Raw genomic sequence first — 18,813 nt, 5'->3', positions numbered from 1 at the left:
ATTTCTTCTCTTCTGTGTCAGTCTCTGATGCTGTTCACGTGAGCACTACGTAGCGCGAAGCGCTGCACTGTGTTTACTATGTTGTTACTACTGTGTAGTTACTACTCAACAAAACCATAAACCCATGGGTATCACTCCAAAAACATGAGATTTCACTATTGTTAATTATACTGAATCATCTCTTGCCCATGTTGTTCATGGGTGTATTCAAGATAACTTAAATTAAAGTTGAAATCAATAATGAAGTCAATAATGCCAGCTTTACTTCACAAGTGTTGTCCTGTCAATGCAACAGTAGTAAAGAAAACACACAATAGGTAAACCCAGTGCAGGACATCACAGTGCAGCACACTGTAGAGATGAGCAACTGAGGACCGAAAACAAATGTTAAGACGATTAAGGGTGCTGGTCAGATTCAACCCACTAACCCAAAATTCGCCTATTATGCTCAGTATACATATAATAGGAGTAGTATGTTATACTAAACATAACAAAAGCCTGTCATTTGCAAATGCACTACCATCCATGGTAGCCTACTTGGCTGTGGCAGTTCTAATTGCCAATGTACCAAACTGCCATTCAAAATCAGTACATTTAAACCAATAGCTGTATAGAAATGATGAAAAAGGGTTGAGTGAACATGCTTACTACAATACTTTATGATTTATTGATTGAAAAAAAAATTGCAAGTGTAATCCGTGATCAAACAGATTATCAGGGCAGAAAGGCTATTTTCATCCTCAACGTGTCCCAGATGGGAACAATGATGTCGAGCATGATGTTTTGTGTGGATTAGATGGGCAGTTGATGCTCTGCAGTCACATAAATAAGAGCTCTCAACGGAAATGAGCACAAGATTAACATATAGCTATTCATCACTGGGGATTTTTTTCTTTTTTTTCAGTTAAAATACCTAAAATAAAGATAGAGGTGTGGTTTATGTGACTGCTGAATTTATGGAGAAATATTCTATAACTGCACAACAGATGTGATGGGGAGGGGGAGAGAGATTAGTGGTGCTTTAATGATTTGAAAGCACTTGAGCTTAAAGCTGATGGGGAGGGGGTTAAACCACCAGCACCACACTTATCACAATATACACAATTCAGCATGTCTGCTTGAGGGCTGCTGGGCAAACAAGCCTGGGCATCTTCTTAATGTTAACTTAGGAAGGTATTTCCCAACCAACATATTCAGAGGAATTCGTTTATCAGGTAGGTTTTTTTCTTCTTCTTCTTATACAGAGGCATGCTTTCATTTTCATATCACACTTTAACAGACCTGACAGGACACACATCAGAAATGGACAAATAATTTCAGTTATGTGAAATATGTAATGCGAGGCGATATTAATTCATAAATCTGTGCATTACCATCGTAACCTGTTGCTGAAGATCAGCTCAAAATCCGCGAATGACGCGCGCATTCCTGCGAATGGTGCAGCGCGTTTAGAGAGCGCGTGCAGGGCGCGTCCACACTTACCACAGCTTTTAAAAATAATAATTAACTTTTAATAGCGATATGTAGCCTATTTCATGTAGCTATGAGAAATGTAGAAGCTCACAAAGTACATTGATGTATAAAGAGTTAAATGGACGCTATTTCTTTTGATTGCAAATCAAGACGTAACATAATTTGTGTTAAAGAACTGGCCAAATAATCTTTAGGGTAAAATCACACAGGCTAGTATGACAGTGTAGATGAACGGATTACAGAGAACATGATTTAAGTTACATTTAAGTATTAATTCAAAGTAATGAGTAATGATTCGTGACTGGAGCAGTCATTGGCTATCCTTCACTACAAATCAATCCTTTCATGATTATACTTTTATTCCTATTCCATTTTTTAGCAATAGTTTGTTTTTTTACATGTGGCTTATAGCCCCCAATAACATAATATTGATTTAATCGCATTCAAGTAAACTGAAAAACACAAGCATTCAGGGACTTTCAATCTGCATAAATCTGAAAACAACATTAGAAATTGCACAAAGCACTCATGGACCAGGGACATTTTGTAGTATAATGATAAACAGGTATTAAAGAAGGGGATGGTGTTTCTTGTCATTTAGTGTTTTGAGAGGAGGAAAACCTGAATGAAGTGTTTATGAATGAATTAGTCAATCAATGATAATAATTTTTCGAAGAGGTGCATTGTTTATCTGAGTAGTCAGAGCTTTGGTACTCTTTTCTCCCCTTAATCTCGTTATGATGGGAGAGAGAAAGAGAGAGAGAGAGAGAGAGAGACCAGTAGAGATGGGGGTGGATGGATGGTATGGCAAAGGAGGGTAAATACATGATGGATTAGAATCAGCCATGTTGGTTATCTGGCTTTAGGGAACATACATGCACACACATGTCACAAAAAAACATTATTTCAGGAGGTATGAGATGTGAACCAAATGCTCAACTTTTGAATGTTGTGAACACTGTATATTCAGTGTACAGTACAGAATTAGGCATAACTGTATAAGACTAATCGTTTGAGCTATTTTAGCACTGACTCATGTGCTGTCATGTTTCCAAGGAAACTCGGTTTCTCTTTGCCAATTAAAAAAAAACACACAAAAAAACTGTGTAATCACAATCACATTCTGAGCCAATAATAAATATTGTTGTTTAGACAGTTTAGCACGCTAGAATTGTTGCAAAAACTCTTCAGCAAGTAAAGAATGACTTTGAAGAGTTTTTTTTCTTTAAAGGTCCCGTTTTTCGTGTTTTTTTGAAGCTTTGATTGTGTTTACAGTGTGCAATATAACATGTGTTCATGTTTCATGTGTAAAAAAACACAGTTTTTTTACACATGGGGCGGCAGTGGCTCATGGGGCGGCAGTGGCTTTATGGGGCGGCAGTGGCTCAGTGGTTCATGTAGGTTGTCTACAAACCGGAAGGTTGGTGGTTCGATCCCCGGTTCCACCTGACCAAGTGCCGAGGTGTCCATGAGCAAGACACCTAACCCCAGCTGCTCCCGACGAGCTGGATGGCGCCTTGCATGGCTGACACCGCTGTCGGTGTGTGAATGAGTGTGTGAATGGGTGAATGTGAGGCAAAATGTAAAGCGCTTTGGATGGCCGTAGGTCTGTTAAAAGCGCTATATAAATGCAGTCCATATAAATGCAGTCCATTTACAGTATTTTTCACACAATTTACTTATCTGTATACTGCTGTTTTCACTGTCCTCAAAACGGCCTGAGAATTTCCTCGTTCTATGAAGTCCCTCCTTCAGAAATACGTAACAAGTTCCGATTGTGCCAGCGATTCCCGTATTGTGATTCGACAGCAGCTTAGCTCACGTTGCCCGGGAAGGTCACGCCTCTTACCATAACGGGGAGATGAACGCGCTCAAACTACAGCCCCTGAAGGCCAAACAAAGGTGATTTGACTCCGGGATGAAAATAACAGCGTCTGAACGACATGGCGACAAACGCAACCGAACCGAACCGAACGCAACACTTCCTCTTCTCCACGAGGGAGCAACAAGACCACGCCCCCTTTTTCGCGTATTCTTGTGGGCGGAGGTTAGTTGACAAACTGCTCTACTGACGTAATTAAAGCAGGATGTACAGGGATGTAGTCCAAACCGGCCGTTCGCTGTAGGCTTTGAAAGGGAACTTCTGTCAAATAAAATATCTTGCTTGGCATTGAACTTTGAGCTTTATAATTTTACAGGTATTATTTATGCTCTAACAGCAACATTACACACTAACTAAAGTTTGAAAAATGGGATCACGAAGAACAGGACCTTTAATTCTTCTTCATTTTTCTAATTCAGGCATCCGTACATCCTCTGTCTTTTTGCGTTACGTTATTTTCAGGCTGTGCATTTGATTCTTGACACACAGCTGGCATGAGGTTTGTGAATATGGGTGTCCGTGTTCGACGAACTGCTGAACCAGCAGAACCTGAACCTGAACCTGAACCTGAACCACACCCAAAACCAGAACATGAGCCACATCCTGCTCCCCCAACTCATCATGACTATGAAAACATGAAGAACAAGTTCATAAATGAGCTGGAACATCTTCCATGTAAGTATCTACATTCACCCAAGTTAACGTAAAAGAGTAAAACTGTGTGATATTTAGTATTAAAGCACTGGAATTTTTGTATAACTTCACATTTGTTCGAATCATTGAATAGAATTTCTTTATATTTCTCCATCCATCAATCTATTCATCTATCCATCTATAAAAGAGTGGGGAAAAAACACAAAACCAGACAGTTCATTTATTTATAAATAATTCTGTTCATTTCCTCAACTCACTCAGCTTAATGTCATTAAAATACGGAATCCACTGATCTTGTTGTGATTGTGTAACCTGACAGGACACAATATCATTTTTCACTTTCATCTATTCTCTGAGTCATTACCTGCATTTGATTAGAAATCAAATTACATAAATGGAGCACTTTGAATTATATTTTTTTGTTCAGCTTTATAGACAATAATAATTTCAAATTAAAAGCACATTGAGCTGACGTGATAAGACACTAAGCGAGTATTGTCCTGTGTCCTGTACCTGTTTCCATGGAGACTGACCAGCTCTCTGTTCTCCTTAGTGCCGATGTGGGCTGTAGGAGCCATCGTGGTGGTGGTTCTCGCCCTTGTGGCTTGTTTTATATATTGCATGTTCAAGAAATGCTTCGGCAAGAAGAAGAAATCCAAGAAAGCTCGAGAGAGGAAGAGAGCAGCACGGAGAAAAATAGAAGGGACTGAAGGAGAGGGCGGAGGAGAACAAAAGGTGCAAGAGCAAATAGGTTACACTTTATTTTAAGATGACGTTGTTACAGTGTAATAAACAAGTAACTACTGAGTAATAATGACTAACTACATACTTAAAGGGTTAGTTCACCCAAAAATGAAAATAATGTAATTTATTACTCACCCTCATGCCGTTCCACACCCGTAAGACCTCCGTTCATCTTCGGAACACAAATTAAGATATTTTTGTTGAAATGGCCCATGTAGTGAGGCCTGCATAGCCAGTAATGACATTTCCCCTCTCAAGATCCATTAATGTACTAAAAACATATCTGAATCAGTTCATGTGAGTACAGTGGTTCAATATTAATATTATAAAGCGACGAGAATATTTTTGGTGTGGCCAAAAAAATAAACAACGACTTATATAGTGATGGGTGATTTCAAAACACTGCTTCATGAAGCTTCGGAGCGTTATGAATCAGTGTGTTGAATCATGATTCGATACGCTGATTTTTGGTGCCATATAGAACCTTTTTTTTTAGAGTGCATATAACATTAATATAAGTAATATTAGACATATATTGTATTTATATAAAGCGTCCACAGGCAAGTTTGCTTTATGCATTTCCCCGGCATCGAAATCAGAGACATATAAATGTCAGGAAACACAATTATTGGCTGCATGTCAATATCCATGGATCACTGGATCTTTGGTAAAGAGCAAGGGACACTATTGAGTCCAACCTTTAGTTTAAACTGATAATAATTTATTTTACTCAGGTTTTCACAGTTTCCCATATTAAATCCAATCATGCAGCAGCTCTTTTGCCACTCAGTCCGGCTGAGGGGGAGTGTTCCGGCGGGAAAGTGACGTCAAAGCATGCCCTCTATATGGTTGTTCAAGAAATGAAAAGCTATACACTCCATTAATTGGGGTTAGAAGAACTTTTGCAAAACATATAGCATGCTAGTTCCATAATAATAACTGCAATATTGATCCAATAGACTCTTAAGCATTTGACTATTTAAATTCAACAGCAACCTTTTTTGAGCCGGGCAGTATACAGTGTGTGTGTGTGTGTGTGTGTGTGTGTGTGTGTGTGTGTGTGTGTGTGTGTGTGTGTGTGTGTGTGTGTGTGTGTGTGTGTGTGTGTGTGTGTGTGTGTGTGTGGGCATGTTTTTGTGAAATATCAGGGGTATGACATGGTATGACAAATATGACATGGGTATGACATAGGTATTACAAAAAGAGGGTGAAATATGAGGACGTTCCCCATGTCCTCACTTTTCAAAATGCTTATAAATCACACAGAACAAGGTTTTTTTCACAGAAAGTGAACTGCACAGTCTCCTGTGATGGGTAGGTTTAGGGGCAGGGGCAGTGTAAGGGGATAGAAAATATGGTTTGTAGGTATAAAAACCAGTACGCCTCTGTACATTTCACAAAAACAAACGTGTGTGTGTGTGTGTGTGTGTGTGTGTGTGTGCGTGTGACAAATAAAAAATACCAATAGATTTAAGATTTGAGCTGAAACTAGTTTACATTTTGCATAAGCATATAAAACATGACTATCAATCTTGCAGGAGGAAGGAGAAAAGAAGGAGGGAGATGTGCAAAAAGAGGAGCAGGAAAATCTGGGAAAACTGGAGTTCTCTTTGGATTACAACTTCACTGATGCTCAGGTGCATTTCTGATGTATGAAGTACTTATTAAAAAGTTGTGATAATGTCACTGTAACAAGAAAATGGAATCAACATGTCTAATTGTGTGTCAACAGCTGATAGTTGGAGTTCTTCAGGCTCAAGATCTTCCTGCTATGGATATTGGCGGCACATCTGACCCATATGTAAAAGTTTACCTGCTTCCAGACAAGAAGAAGAAGTTTGAAACCAAAGTCCAGCGCAAAAACCTCTGCCCTGTGTTCAATGAGACCTTTATCTTCAAGGTTTTTCTTAAATGTTGTTTGTTTACATACTGTAGTGCGTATTCTGTACATGATGATTTATGTATGTGTTAGCGTGAACGTGGTTGTCTTGTAACATTTTATCGTCTGTAGTTTTGTCTTTTTAAGTGTTCTAGTTCCACCTGTAGTTTGTTTGTCCATTTCTCTCTCTCTCTCAGGTTTTGTGTCAGGGTTTTGTCTCCTTGTGTGGCATCTTAAGTTCCCAGAAATCCCTGCTTCCCTACACTGGTTTTGACATTCATTTTTTGATTGACAGCTATCCAGGTATCACTGATGTTAAATACGTTTTTGAAGGAATAGTTCACGTAAAAATGAACTATTATTTTACTATTTATTATAATAATTACAATTTTTACCCTCATGTTGTTCCAAACCATATGACTGTTCTTTGAAAAAAGGAACATTTTGGAAGAATGTTCTTTTCTGTACAGTGACAGTGATAAATGAACATTTTTTGGAAGAATTATTCCTTTAATTGCCTGCATCAGGAAGCATTTGAAATGGATTCCGATGTTGCTGAATCTCTTTTTTCAGCAATTTAGTAAAGACATGTTTTATGACATATTAACACTGGAAAATTGCTTTAAACAAAATGCAGATAGACTCATTTGTGCTAATATGTTTGTGTCTCACGTGTTTTTTTGTTTCCTGCTTCTCGTTATGCATTATAGATTCCCTATGCTGAGTTGGGTGGTAAAACTTTGGTGCTTCAGGTGTTTGATTTTGATCGGTTTGGTAAACATGATGTGATTGGCCAGATAAAGATTCCTATGAGCTGTGTGGATCTTGCACAGCCACTGCATGAATGGAGGGATCTCGAAAATGGAGAAAAGGAGGAGGTAAATAATATATCCTGTCAATATTTGTATCGAATTAAACGTTAAACGTTAAAAATTAAATGTATCTAATCTAATTATATAACTAAATTTGTACCTATTCACTTAATTTTTTTCTCTTTGACAGGAGAAACTTGGAGACGTTTGTATTTCTCTGCGTTATGTTCCCACTGCTGGTAAACTCACCGTCAACATAATGGAGGCCAAAAATCTCAAGAAGATGGATGTCGGTGGTTTATCAGGTACATATCAAAATTAATAATTAATATTTAAATAGATTTTAATTCAATCAAATCTATAAAATAGAATAAACTAAAGGTAGCCTACCCTATACTATGTAACTTTTGGCCCTCTTACGGTTAAAAAACAAAACGGCATGCATTTTGTGGAAGAACATTGTTGGTTGTGCTTCGGCTGTGCTTCGGTTGAATATGATTTTCCTATTGCTCATAAAATATTCACTACTAGATTTAAGAGATATAACCAGTTACGATGCAAAGAATCTCAAGCTGACTAGCTTGACATTACTGTAGCTTTACCCATTAAAGGCACAATATGTAATTTTCGCCACTAGAGGTCACTCTAAACAAAGGTGTGGGTTCATGTGGGTTCAGCCAGTGGAAAAGAATCAGACGGGACTCGGACAAAAATCATATTCATGGATGAGCTAATGTATTAAAGATTTATTAATGTTACTGTAGTATGAAACAGGGTGGGGATGAAAGCTGTTGGATGAAATGAGGCCGCAGGAGCAAATTGCTAATGAGAGACAGGCGCGACACACTGCTTGAGGGCAGTTGAGCTTTTATTATGCCGCAGATGACCACTTCCGCTTCTTCTGTATGTGGGGTAACGCAGCGCTGTTTTATCATATTAGATACATTAGAGTGTGTTAAAGTTGTGTTATAATGCTACTCTGTGCGTTCACTCTGCAGCTGCTATGAGACACTTGTTGCACACTGCAGTAAGCTAGATGGATTTAGGCACTCGCGGTAAATCAAGAAAACAAGATGTAAACAATAAGACTGTTGAGCTATAAGTATGATTCATTTTTCTGTACACAAGTCAACAAAATATATAACATTGTTCTAGTGGTTTTTGGATATTTTAATCCAAAAATCTTACATATTGTGCCTTTAATAGACATATCCTTGAAAATAAATTCCAGCACGGTGCTACAACAACCTTAATGAATTGACCCTTCACAATAGATTATGCTTTACAATGAACTCTGTCAGAGAGCTACATATGTGTAACGAATGTCCACTGAAGGCAGGTTTAAGAACCCAAGTGCAGTTTAATAAACTCAAAATCCAAAACATAAAACAAAGACTTGACTTGGCTTGGCATAAACTAGAAACAAAGACTTAGCTTTACATAGCATGGTAGAACAGAAAACTCACCAACAATGGGTTACAACATCAATACAAGACAAAGACACATGGCAAACATGACTTAAAGGGATAGTTCACCCAAAAATGAAAATTAGCCCATAATTTACCCTCAAGTCATCCTAGGTGTATATGACATTCTTCTTTCAGACGAATAAAATCTGAGTTATATTACAAAAGTCCAGGCTAATCCAAGCATTACAATTTGATTCATAGTTGCTCTGTTTTTGAAGTCCATAAAAAGTGCATCTGTCCGTCAAATAACGTGCTCCTCGCGGCTCCGAGGTGTTAATAAAGGCCTTCTGAAGCGAATCGACGCGTTTGTGTAAGAAAAATATTAATATTTAAAACTTTATCAAGTAAACTTTCGGCCCACAGCCTTCTGTGGAAAAGTGTTGAATGTTGAAAGTGAAACTCAAGATGCGTACGTGACGTCATGACGAGCGTACCTGGTCGTGTTAGTCTTTCAATCGGCAGGGGAACTTTCAACAATTTTTCCATAAATTGATCAGGGAAGGCGGTCGGACGAAAGTTTACTTGATAAAGTTTTAAATATGGATATTTTTCTAACACAAACGCATCGATTTGCTTCAGAAGGCCTTTATTAACACCCCAGAGCCGCGTGGAGCACATTATTTGATGGGCAGATGCACTTTTTAAGGACTTCAAAAACAGAGCAATTATGATTCCAATTCTAATGCTTGGATTAGCCTGGACTTTTGTAATATAACTCAGATTTTATTTGTCTGAAAGAAGAATGTCATATACACCTAGGATGACTTGAGGGTGAGTAAATTATGGGCTAATTTTCATTTTTGTGTGAACGATCCCTTTAAATACACTGAGACTAAAGACTGGACAAGGGACACCTGTGAACAATGAGGACACAATTAGCCAATGGCATGACACAGCACATGAGGGCATGGGAATCACATGACAATGAAACACATGACAAAACCAGGAAGAGCATAGCAGTGAGCAAAGCAAACTAAGAAACAAGACAGTGAACATGGCAAACTAAGTACATGAAACAACAACCAAAACAAACTGTTACAATATGGCAATTTATCTGTTCAATAAAATGTCTTACTCACCTGTTGAATAATAAAAACACCATCACCGCGTCGCTTTTTCAACATTTCGAATCCAATAGCTCTCGCCATCTCCGAAAAGCCAAGCCAATGTTGATTCTTGTTTTATTACGAGGTCTGTTGCATTTTTTTTTTGCCAGCAGACTCTCCTCTGTTCGGCATTTATGGTTTGCATGCTCCATGTCAACCTTTCTCGCTCATTGTGACAACTAACCTATGCCACTCCCACATCATATACACACGTCAAAGTAGCCGGAGCAAGTTTTGTCTATTTACGGATATGACGAGACATGCGTGGTCGAGTCACGTATGTCCTCAATTTCTTGCGCAATCCATTCCACTTGGTCTTAAACATAAACACTTATAATAGGTTGTGTATAGTGAATACTAAACACACAGTGTGAGACAAAAACATGTTTTGGAAGAATTGATGATGTATTGAATTGTATTAATTTTGAACAAAAAAAGTTACATAGTGTACCTTTAAATATTAAATTTGTTATGTTAAAATTAAATAAAAATTGTATTCAATTTGTAGTATTTTATTTGATTACTATTTAAAAATGCTATCTAAAATGCGGAAAATACAGCTAATTTTAGAATGAGTAGATCTGTCCAGAACGACTCGAATAGTAAATTACAGTTTTTCACAGTTGGCTAAAATATTTTCTTGTAAAAAAGATTTTTAGGCTCGCATTTGCACCACTTTGATAATGATACTACTTCCTGTGTCAGATCCGTATGTGAAGATTGTGTTACAGCATAACGGAAAGCGTCTGAAGAAGAAGAAAACTACAGTTAAAAAGAACACATTGAACCCATACTTCAACGAGAGCTTCAGCTTTGAGGTCCCATTTGAACAGATTCAGGTGATGTGGGATCATTCTTGCATCTGGTATAACCTATATTGTGTCCGATACTGTACATGTACAAATTTGAACGGGTCATTTATAGATGACCATTCAAAATTGAATAAATTCATATTCTAAGTCCAAATCTATTCAAATACAGAAAGTCCAAATCATCATCACTGTATTTGACTACGACAAGCTGGGCAGCAACGACCCTATCGGCAAAACCTTAATTGGTTATGGCGCCACAGGTGTCGGCCTACGCCATTGGTCAGACATGCTGGCCAATCCCCGGCGTCCAGTGGCCCAGTGGCACACGCTTCAACCAGAGGAAGAGGTGGATGCTGCTCTGAAGGCGCCACATCGCTAACCATCGTCAACAAGTGGACATAACCAGAGTACACTCACATCCAGGGTAACAGAGGTTCATCCATCTACTGAGCAACTTAGTGAATGGCACTGATAAGCACTGCATGCATCAGCTTTACTAGCATGACCAGTGATCTTTACTCTTTGTTTCTTTGAAGCATTGCAGAGTTATAGCTTCACACTTAATGTTTTCTCTCCCAAGGTAATTTTGTGTTGTGTGAAGATCGTCATGATTTGTTATGAGTTGTATTTCGAAATGCATGTTTTTATGTTTGGAGTAGATGTGTTTTCTTTATGGTAATTGTCACTCTGCATGGTTTTGTAAGTTATTTTTGTGTTAAAGGCGTGATGATAAATTGTTGCTAATTTTGGTGAGAGCTAAACCAGTACAGAGAGTATAATGTCTATGATTTTTGGTAAAATGAGATCGGAATTAAAATCTTCTCTTCTGCATAATAATAGCTATGCAAATGACAACAGTTCAAATTGTTATATTTATATAAATAGATTGCTATATTGTCACATAAATTACAAATTTATTTTGTTCCACTTTTGTATTCCCAATGCTAAAGTCACTTTGTGTTTGAAAATGCAAATCAAATTAAACAGATGTGTCACTTGTTTCTTGTGTGCACTCTATTTAACCACACTTTTAATGTCAAGGACCCCCTACAAGAGACACTAAAATCAGCAGCTATATGTTTTCCAAGTAAACAGCCCATTTATACCGTGTATAACAGTGTAGGGGCAGATACAAACAACCCACACATCACTGATCCATAATTCACACATAATAGAGTGGTACAGGTATGACATCACTTTGTAAGCCAACCGACAGTTTGCATCACACTGGTTTCACACTGATACTTGCATGTTTTGTACATCAAGATAATTTTCACAGATTAACTTTTATAAATTTTGAAACCAAAATGCAGTTGCCTGAAGTAAAAAGCTAAAGGTGCATAAACGGACAACACCACAGTCCCACGAATACAACGTCATCATAATTAAGCTTCCTTTCAGTTTTTATCTTAAAACATTTTCCCAGAAAGTTTGAATTAGAATCGTTTATAAGAGCACAATTATAAGCATATTGAGACAAACTGTAAAAGCGGACTGGGCTTACCTTTTCGGTGTGATGACGTTTAATGTCCCTCATCAGCCTCTGTAGTACCATTTAGCCACTTGTTAGCAAATGCCTTTTTCAAGACACATAACAGCTTCAAAAAATCACGAGTGGGGTAATACTGTGATGTATTTTATGTCGTATAATAAAACGTGAAAGTGTCTTGAGCATGTGTTCACCACAAACCTTATTTCAGCCATTTAACCAAAATCACATTCAAAAAACGAAATGCTAAAATCCTAACTCGTTTACACGTTTTGGCCTACAAAGTGATGTCATACCTGCACCACTCTGTTCACCAACATTTGCCACATTTTGGTCGGTACTTCAGGCACTTCACCCGGTTTAGGGTGAAGGAATGCCTGGACCATCCCCGGTGCAAACTCAAAGCACGTAGGGGACACCGACAGGGCCTGTAAATCTCCAACTCTCTTAAGAGAAGTTATAGCCAGAAGAAACACTGTCTTAAGAGTAAGAAACTTTTGAGACACAGTATCAAGGGGCTCAAAGGGAGCCATAGATAAGCCTTCTAGCACAGTCGCCAGGTCCCAGGACGGAACTCTAGAACATATTGCAGGCCTCGGCCTCAAAGTACAAAGGGTTTCTCCCCACAGACATCCACCCAAAGGAACATGGTAAGCTGCAATGGCATCCACATACACCTTCAGTGTGGAAGGGGATAACCCTGCAGAAAGTATTGAAGCCACTGGGCAACTAACTGGATCCCACTGTCGCAAACTGCACCAAGAAGTGAAAACTCTCCACTTCAAACCGTAAAGTTTCCTTGTGAAAGGAGCTCTGGAATGAAATATGGTCTCCACAACCTCGGTTGAGAAACCAGTCTTTGAGTCCATCTTGAGACAGAAGGTCCCTCCTGACTGGAATCTGTATCAGAGTATGGCTTATTCCATGACCTTGATATTTCATTGTGTAGATCGTGAAAAAATGGAAGGCCCCATGGTGGAGGTGTTGCGTTTGGTGACAGAAAGCACTCGTCTAACTTGCTTTAAGGATGAGTGCCTTTCTTCTCAGCTGGCCAGTCGATGTTTAACTTAGAAACACTGCGAGACACTACCACCAGCTCCTCATACGCTGGGGAAAGGGATGGCGAATCCTCTTCCCCCATTTCGAAACTCAGCACATCCACCTCCTCAGAAACACCGGGCTCTCCCTCTGGGCAGAAGAAGCCACAGGGCAGGCTTCCAACCCAGGCGAGAGAGCACTGGGTCTCCTGGGTGAAGGCAAAGAAAGGGCTGGGCCTGTCTCAAACCCCTCTGAGCGATCCATTTGCAAACCCCACAATCTCGACGTCCGTGCTGCCTCAGCAGCAGCAGGGCCGGAACTGCAGGAAACGTGAACCTGAACACTCTCCTCGAAGAGTGACAGGCGGGAGCGAAGCGGCAGCCTCTCACAATCAGCCCCTTCGAAAGCTGATAGAGCATGCTCCGCTCCCAAACACATCACACACGAATCATGCAAATCTCCACCTGTGATGAAATGAGGGCAAGAAGAAGTGTACGCTTTGAATGCTGATACATTCGCCATTTAGAATGAATATAGTGAGCTCACTATATCAGACAATACAACAGTAAAGACAGAGACAGTTTTGACACAGAGCACTTGCTGAGGCACAGAAGCAAATGCCGGTTGTTTCCGGGAGTGCTTTATCCTTTCCTGGTCATGCCGTCACCCGCCTTTGACGTTCACTCTCACCATTGGACTAGTTGACACACGTGCTTCAGACGCAATCACACAGGGGTGTTCCCAAAACGTCATTGACGCAGCACAAGTTCCCTCGAAATGGAGCTTTGCTTTATTTATTCTACCATTACAATCAGGTTATTCTTTGGGAGAACTTAGGTTGTTTTCTTTCTCCTTTTATAAAATGCGACTTACATTTTTCATTTAAATATATATATATATATATATATATATATATATATATATATATATATATATATATATATATAAAAATTTGTCTTACTAGTTTAGTTGTCTTTTTTTTTTCCTTTTAATTTTTTTTAATGTCAATGTATCCAACGCAGTGCTGTTTCTTTTCTTGCAATTAAAAAGACAAAAAACATCACCCCGACATAGACTAGCTTGAAAAGCTACAACAGTACGTTTTTGCATAATTCATAGATTTTTTTTTCTATAGTAATATCAAGTAGCCTAAGTGTTTCATAAGAATAAATACTTGCTGTAATTGTAATTATACAGTACAATGCAACAATAAAGTGCAAAAATAACACTAATTTTGATCAGTCAAGCATTACTAATGGAGTGTGAAGCATGATTTCTTTATTAACACATTAGTGGTTAAGACGTGTGACATTACAAGAGAGTATTCATATGCATAATCAGCTACAAGCAAAAAAAACACAAAAAAAAGCAAAGATGCTTAAAGTAGAAGATTTGCAGAATTTTGCAATTACTGAAATGATACAATCTGAGCAAAGAGGAGAATTAAGGTAACATCTGAGAAATGATTGTGCTCTTAATAGCAAGTAATAGTAATAGCAGTGATTCATAATCATATGCATTTAATTCAAGATCAGGAGGTGCTGATGACATTAGCTGTAGCTTTTTGCAGTTCATACCCATTTTGCTTATTATAACGTTTGTGCTCTTGGGTCTACAAATTCCTCGGTCATTGATCCATTATAACATTACTACACATGTCCACCAGGGGACGTGCAAATGCTACACAAACAGTATTGCAGTTTACGCCTGCAATGCCATTCTGAAAACAAGATCATTTTATAGATCTATGAGAATAAAAAGTGTATTCATGTAATAATATGTTGGTGTTTCAATGGTTTCAGAACAGTGAAAGAGTTTACTTATTATATGACAGCCTGTTTTAAGGAAATGTAAAAGTATTCAATAAACTCCAAAATATATAAAATATATGTAAAAATGAGCACTTAGAAGCAATACTTCAGGTTTTCTTATCTTGGTTTGTTCTTCCACCTTCTATGAAAAGCGAAGAACAGTCTGTAGCTCTATGAGACTAGAACAAGAAGAAAAATAATCAGTCATACTTCATATTAGGTGCTTAACTCCTAAACCTAACCATACCTCAAACTCATTAGCAGGAAATGTGGGAATTTTCCCAAACAGCATGGGGCTATAGAGTAAATCCATAGTCTTGTGGGTATTTTGTTAGTACATAGTAGTTAAGGCCACCTAATATAAAGTCTGACCAAATGATCTTCTAGTACAACAGAACTACCTGTCCAAAAGTCTGTTGTTCATTTGATCAAGCCTATCTATTTCATATAGTCAAAAATTGCAGTTCATTCTTTCCAACTAGCATACAAAAGTTCCCAGATATCTTATCGGTCAGCATGCCTAGTCCCTTCCCCTTAACCTTACCAAACAAGGTGAAGTCAAGGAACTAAGTTACTTGGACTAGTACAGTAAATATCTCAGTCGCACAAACATTAGGTGAAGTCACCTTAAATTTGAAAAAATTTGCTGCTAGAAAAGACGTAAATACACACATGCAAACAGACACATTCACATTCTCCTGCAACATCCAACATCTGGATCAGCAGTACAGCACACATGTTCAGGACGCCTACACAGTAGAGGTTATACTATATCAGAGAATGCTGCAACACATTAATGGGCGCAAAGGCTGGGAGGACAAAAATCAGGGTTTGGCGAAACGGATGCTCTAGCAACCCAAAGCTTTTTTTTGGCAACAGTTCATCAATTCCAATCTCAAGGGGTTGTGCTTTCAGGAATCATATTTGCTGCATTAACACTTGATATCAAACTGAGCCGCCTCATCAACATGGTTAAAAACATAGTTGATGCAGTTCCACCCATCAAATGTTCTGTTAGAGCTTCTCTAATGCGTAAGCGCCGAACACACACATACACATGCATACACACACACTAATCGCTGTCTCTGTCATGGTCTTCCACCAACACCAGCTCGTCTCCCCTCTCCAGTAGTGCCCTCATCTCATGGCTTTCTTCTGTCTCGTCGTCATCCTCCACCATCTCTCCACCTTCCATCTCCATCTCCTCATCTTCTCCCTCCATCACTGCATTCTCCACCTCGTCTATGTCCCCGACGACTTCCACCATCTCAGTTCCCTGGATCTCCACTTCTCCCTCACGGATCTTCTTCACATGGAAGGTGAATGGTGGAACCTTGTAGACGGCAGTTTTGGAGCGGGCATAGATGATGTGGTCAGGAGTGAAAGACTTTAGCACCTTCTTCTGCGAGGTCTTGATCTTCTCCTTGCGCTCGGGGTTCACAGACATGCGATTGCTGAGTTTGCCCATCTTTTTCTCTATGTTGTGGCGTGTTTTCTCCAGGTTCTCTCGGGTCTTCTGTTTGGTCTTCTCCAGGTTCTCCTTGGTTTTCTGCCTGGATTTTTCAAAGTTCTCTTTGGTCTTCATGCGAGTTTTCTCCAAGTTCTCTTTGGTCTTCTGTTTGGTCTTCTCCAAGTTGTCCTTGGTCTTTTGCTTGGTTTTCTCCATATTTCCCTTGGAGAAAACGGTTTTGATGGTCTGGACGCGCTGCAGGCTGCTCCGTTTGATGCGCTCTGCTCGAGACTCCTCAATGGTTTCCTCGATCTCCACCTCCTCTTCATCAGAGGACAAGTCCAGATTGACTTTCTCTTTGTCCTCTCCTCCTTCCTCTGCGGCCGCTTTGAGTTCACCTTCAGCTTCTCCTTCCACAGGCTCTGGAAACTTCATAGACTTGGCCACATTGACTTTTGAAGGTATTTTCACCTCATCCTGCAGAGAGACACCAAAACAGTCATATAATTAATGAGGGCAAACACATATACACAATCCTTTAAACAATTGTCTTTCTTTATTAGATAAATAAATAACCTAAGTACCACCTACCAACATGGTTCCATTATTCAAGCACTACTATTTCTGCAGAAAATGCAATCTATTTTGCCCACAGTTGTATCTTTCTCCTTAAGGAAATGAGAAATGAATAAGCCTCCTTTGCCAAAAGTGTGTAACAGATCCCCAAACTAAGCACCGCCAAAAACAATCAATGTCCTGTCTTTATTTAATCCATTTAATGACCCTATTGTTCAGCATCCGTACTAGCATTGATGGTGACCTTACTCACAAAAGCTGAATTCACAACAAGACCATTATTAGAGACAGAATTTGATTTCACTGGGGTAACTGTTATGATTTTATGTTTGTATGGTCACTACAAAAACTTTATTATGCACTTGTAGGGTAGGTATCATTTAAAAGGTAATTCTAAGTCACCTTCTGTTTTACTTGTGTAAATATTACTTATTATTTTAGCATAGTGGCACAATGTAATTGAAATGCCTTCTTTATGTGATAGACTGTATAACATGTCAGAGAACTTACAATTAAAAGTTACTTTCAAAATTGAACAGGTCCCCATTTCACAGATAGCCCATTTAAATGATGTCAAATGTCAAATAAGCATGTGCAGATAATGGATATGAAAGAGCTATTTTAAAAAATTGCAAATTAATTCCTACAGAGGTCGACACAGGGAGAACATGCACGTCTCACTGCTGTTCCTCTCATGTTCCTCAACAGAGTTTTTGTTTTCTTTCTTTTGTTGTTTCTCCATTCTTTCATCGCCTCTCCCTTCCCTTCCGACCTGTCTCCCACCCTCCTGCCCGACCCTAATTCTCAGCATTCCATCCCGCGAAGCCCCTCGTTCCCAAGAACACTCTTTTTCTACCGCACAATGCTCTGACTTGTTTGTAAAGGAGACATATTTTCCGTCAGTGTGATACATTGAGTCATCCCGTTTTGCCCTGTTAATGTCTTTGCCAACATTCCCAGGCCATACTAACAAATACAAGGATGTCTTTTCCTATTGTTTGATTTATTCTTTCCTCAGCATCAAGCTGGGACAAATGATTTACACAGAAAAACAAACAAAAACAAAAAAACAACAAACAGGGAATAAACAAACAAGCAAACAGTGTGTCTGTAAGCTTATGGTGATGTAAAGGTCTTTGCTGCTGCTAAAAGTGTTTGTATTTGGATTAATCTAATACCCCCAACCACATATCAAAACAGACATTCATCTTCTTTCATACCTCTTGTTCATACTGCACATGGGGATGGATGTATTTCAAATTAGTATATTAATGTCATAATATTTGGGTTGTACCATCCTCATGTATGCCTGATTTATCTAAGTTCAAGAGTTTATTTTGTGTCAAATAGAGAAAGAAATATTAGAGTAAACAAATTATTAAGACCAATATATGCTCTGTCAAAGTCAAAACTGGAAAAAGTTCACCCTAGTGGGCTTTTGTGGCTCCAACACCTCAAGGTATAGTAAAGCATGAAGGACAACTCACACAGAAGTAACTTGAACTTGAGAAAAATCTGCCTGGGAAACTTTTTTGCCCTCTCGCGAAACTTCCCGATGCGCAGATTCCTATCGAAATGGCTAGATTTCGCCTGCGAAAATGGAAAAACGCACCAAGTA

The 18,813-nt window shown here is 38.8% G+C and overlaps 2 protein-coding genes across 3 annotated transcripts in view; one reads left to right on the top strand and one right to left on the bottom strand.

The window, feature by feature from the left end:
* The first annotated feature begins 1,082 nt into the window (after positions 1-1,082).
* Positions 1,083-11,832, top strand: syt5b (synaptotagmin Vb). 2 transcript variants are annotated; one of them, XM_079806806.1, is made up of 9 exons: positions 1,083-1,214; positions 3,818-4,030; positions 4,563-4,744; positions 6,292-6,390; positions 6,486-6,653; positions 7,343-7,510; positions 7,635-7,749; positions 10,725-10,858; positions 11,001-11,832. In XM_079806806.1, exons 2-9 carry the CDS (start codon positions 3,850-3,852, stop codon positions 11,208-11,210), a joined length of 1,257 nt encoding a protein of 418 aa, XP_079662932.1. In that variant the 5' UTR covers positions 1,083-1,214; positions 3,818-3,849; the 3' UTR covers positions 11,211-11,832. The 2 variants fall into 2 exon arrangements, with proteins under 2 accessions (XP_079662932.1, XP_079662933.1); XM_079806807.1 differs by having other exon boundaries at positions 1,089-1,214; positions 3,845-4,030; positions 11,001-11,831.
* A 2,787-nt stretch (positions 11,833-14,619) lies between these two features.
* Positions 14,620-18,813, bottom strand: part of cavin1b (caveolae associated protein 1b) — a 28,362-nt gene continuing 24,168 nt past the window's right edge. The window contains exon 2 of the mRNA XM_079806803.1: positions 14,620-17,096. Coding sequence (XP_079662929.1) covers positions 16,242-17,096 — 855 coding nt within the window. The 3' untranslated portion in view covers positions 14,620-16,241. The remainder of the gene's footprint in view (positions 17,097-18,813) is intronic.

The sequence above is a fragment of the Gobio gobio genome, assembly GCF_949357685.1.
Source record: "Gobio gobio genome assembly, chromosome: 23".
Classification (NCBI taxonomy): domain Eukaryota; kingdom Metazoa; phylum Chordata; class Actinopteri; order Cypriniformes; family Gobionidae; genus Gobio; species Gobio gobio.
Note: the sequence above shows the minus strand (reverse complement) of the source record. Positions and strands in the feature narration are given on the sequence as shown.

Excerpts from the sequence above, each read along its gene's own strand:
- syt5b (XM_079806806.1), top strand. The coding sequence starts at position 3,850 with ATGAGGTTTGTGAATATGGGTGTCCGTGTTCGACGAACTGCTGAACCA. Across the intron at positions 4,031-4,562 it reads TGAGCTGGAACATCTTCCAT|TGCCGATGTGGGCTGTAGGA; the intron begins GTAAGTATCTAC and ends TGTTCTCCTTAG. Across the intron at positions 6,391-6,485 it reads ACAACTTCACTGATGCTCAG|CTGATAGTTGGAGTTCTTCA; the intron begins GTGCATTTCTGA and ends GTGTGTCAACAG.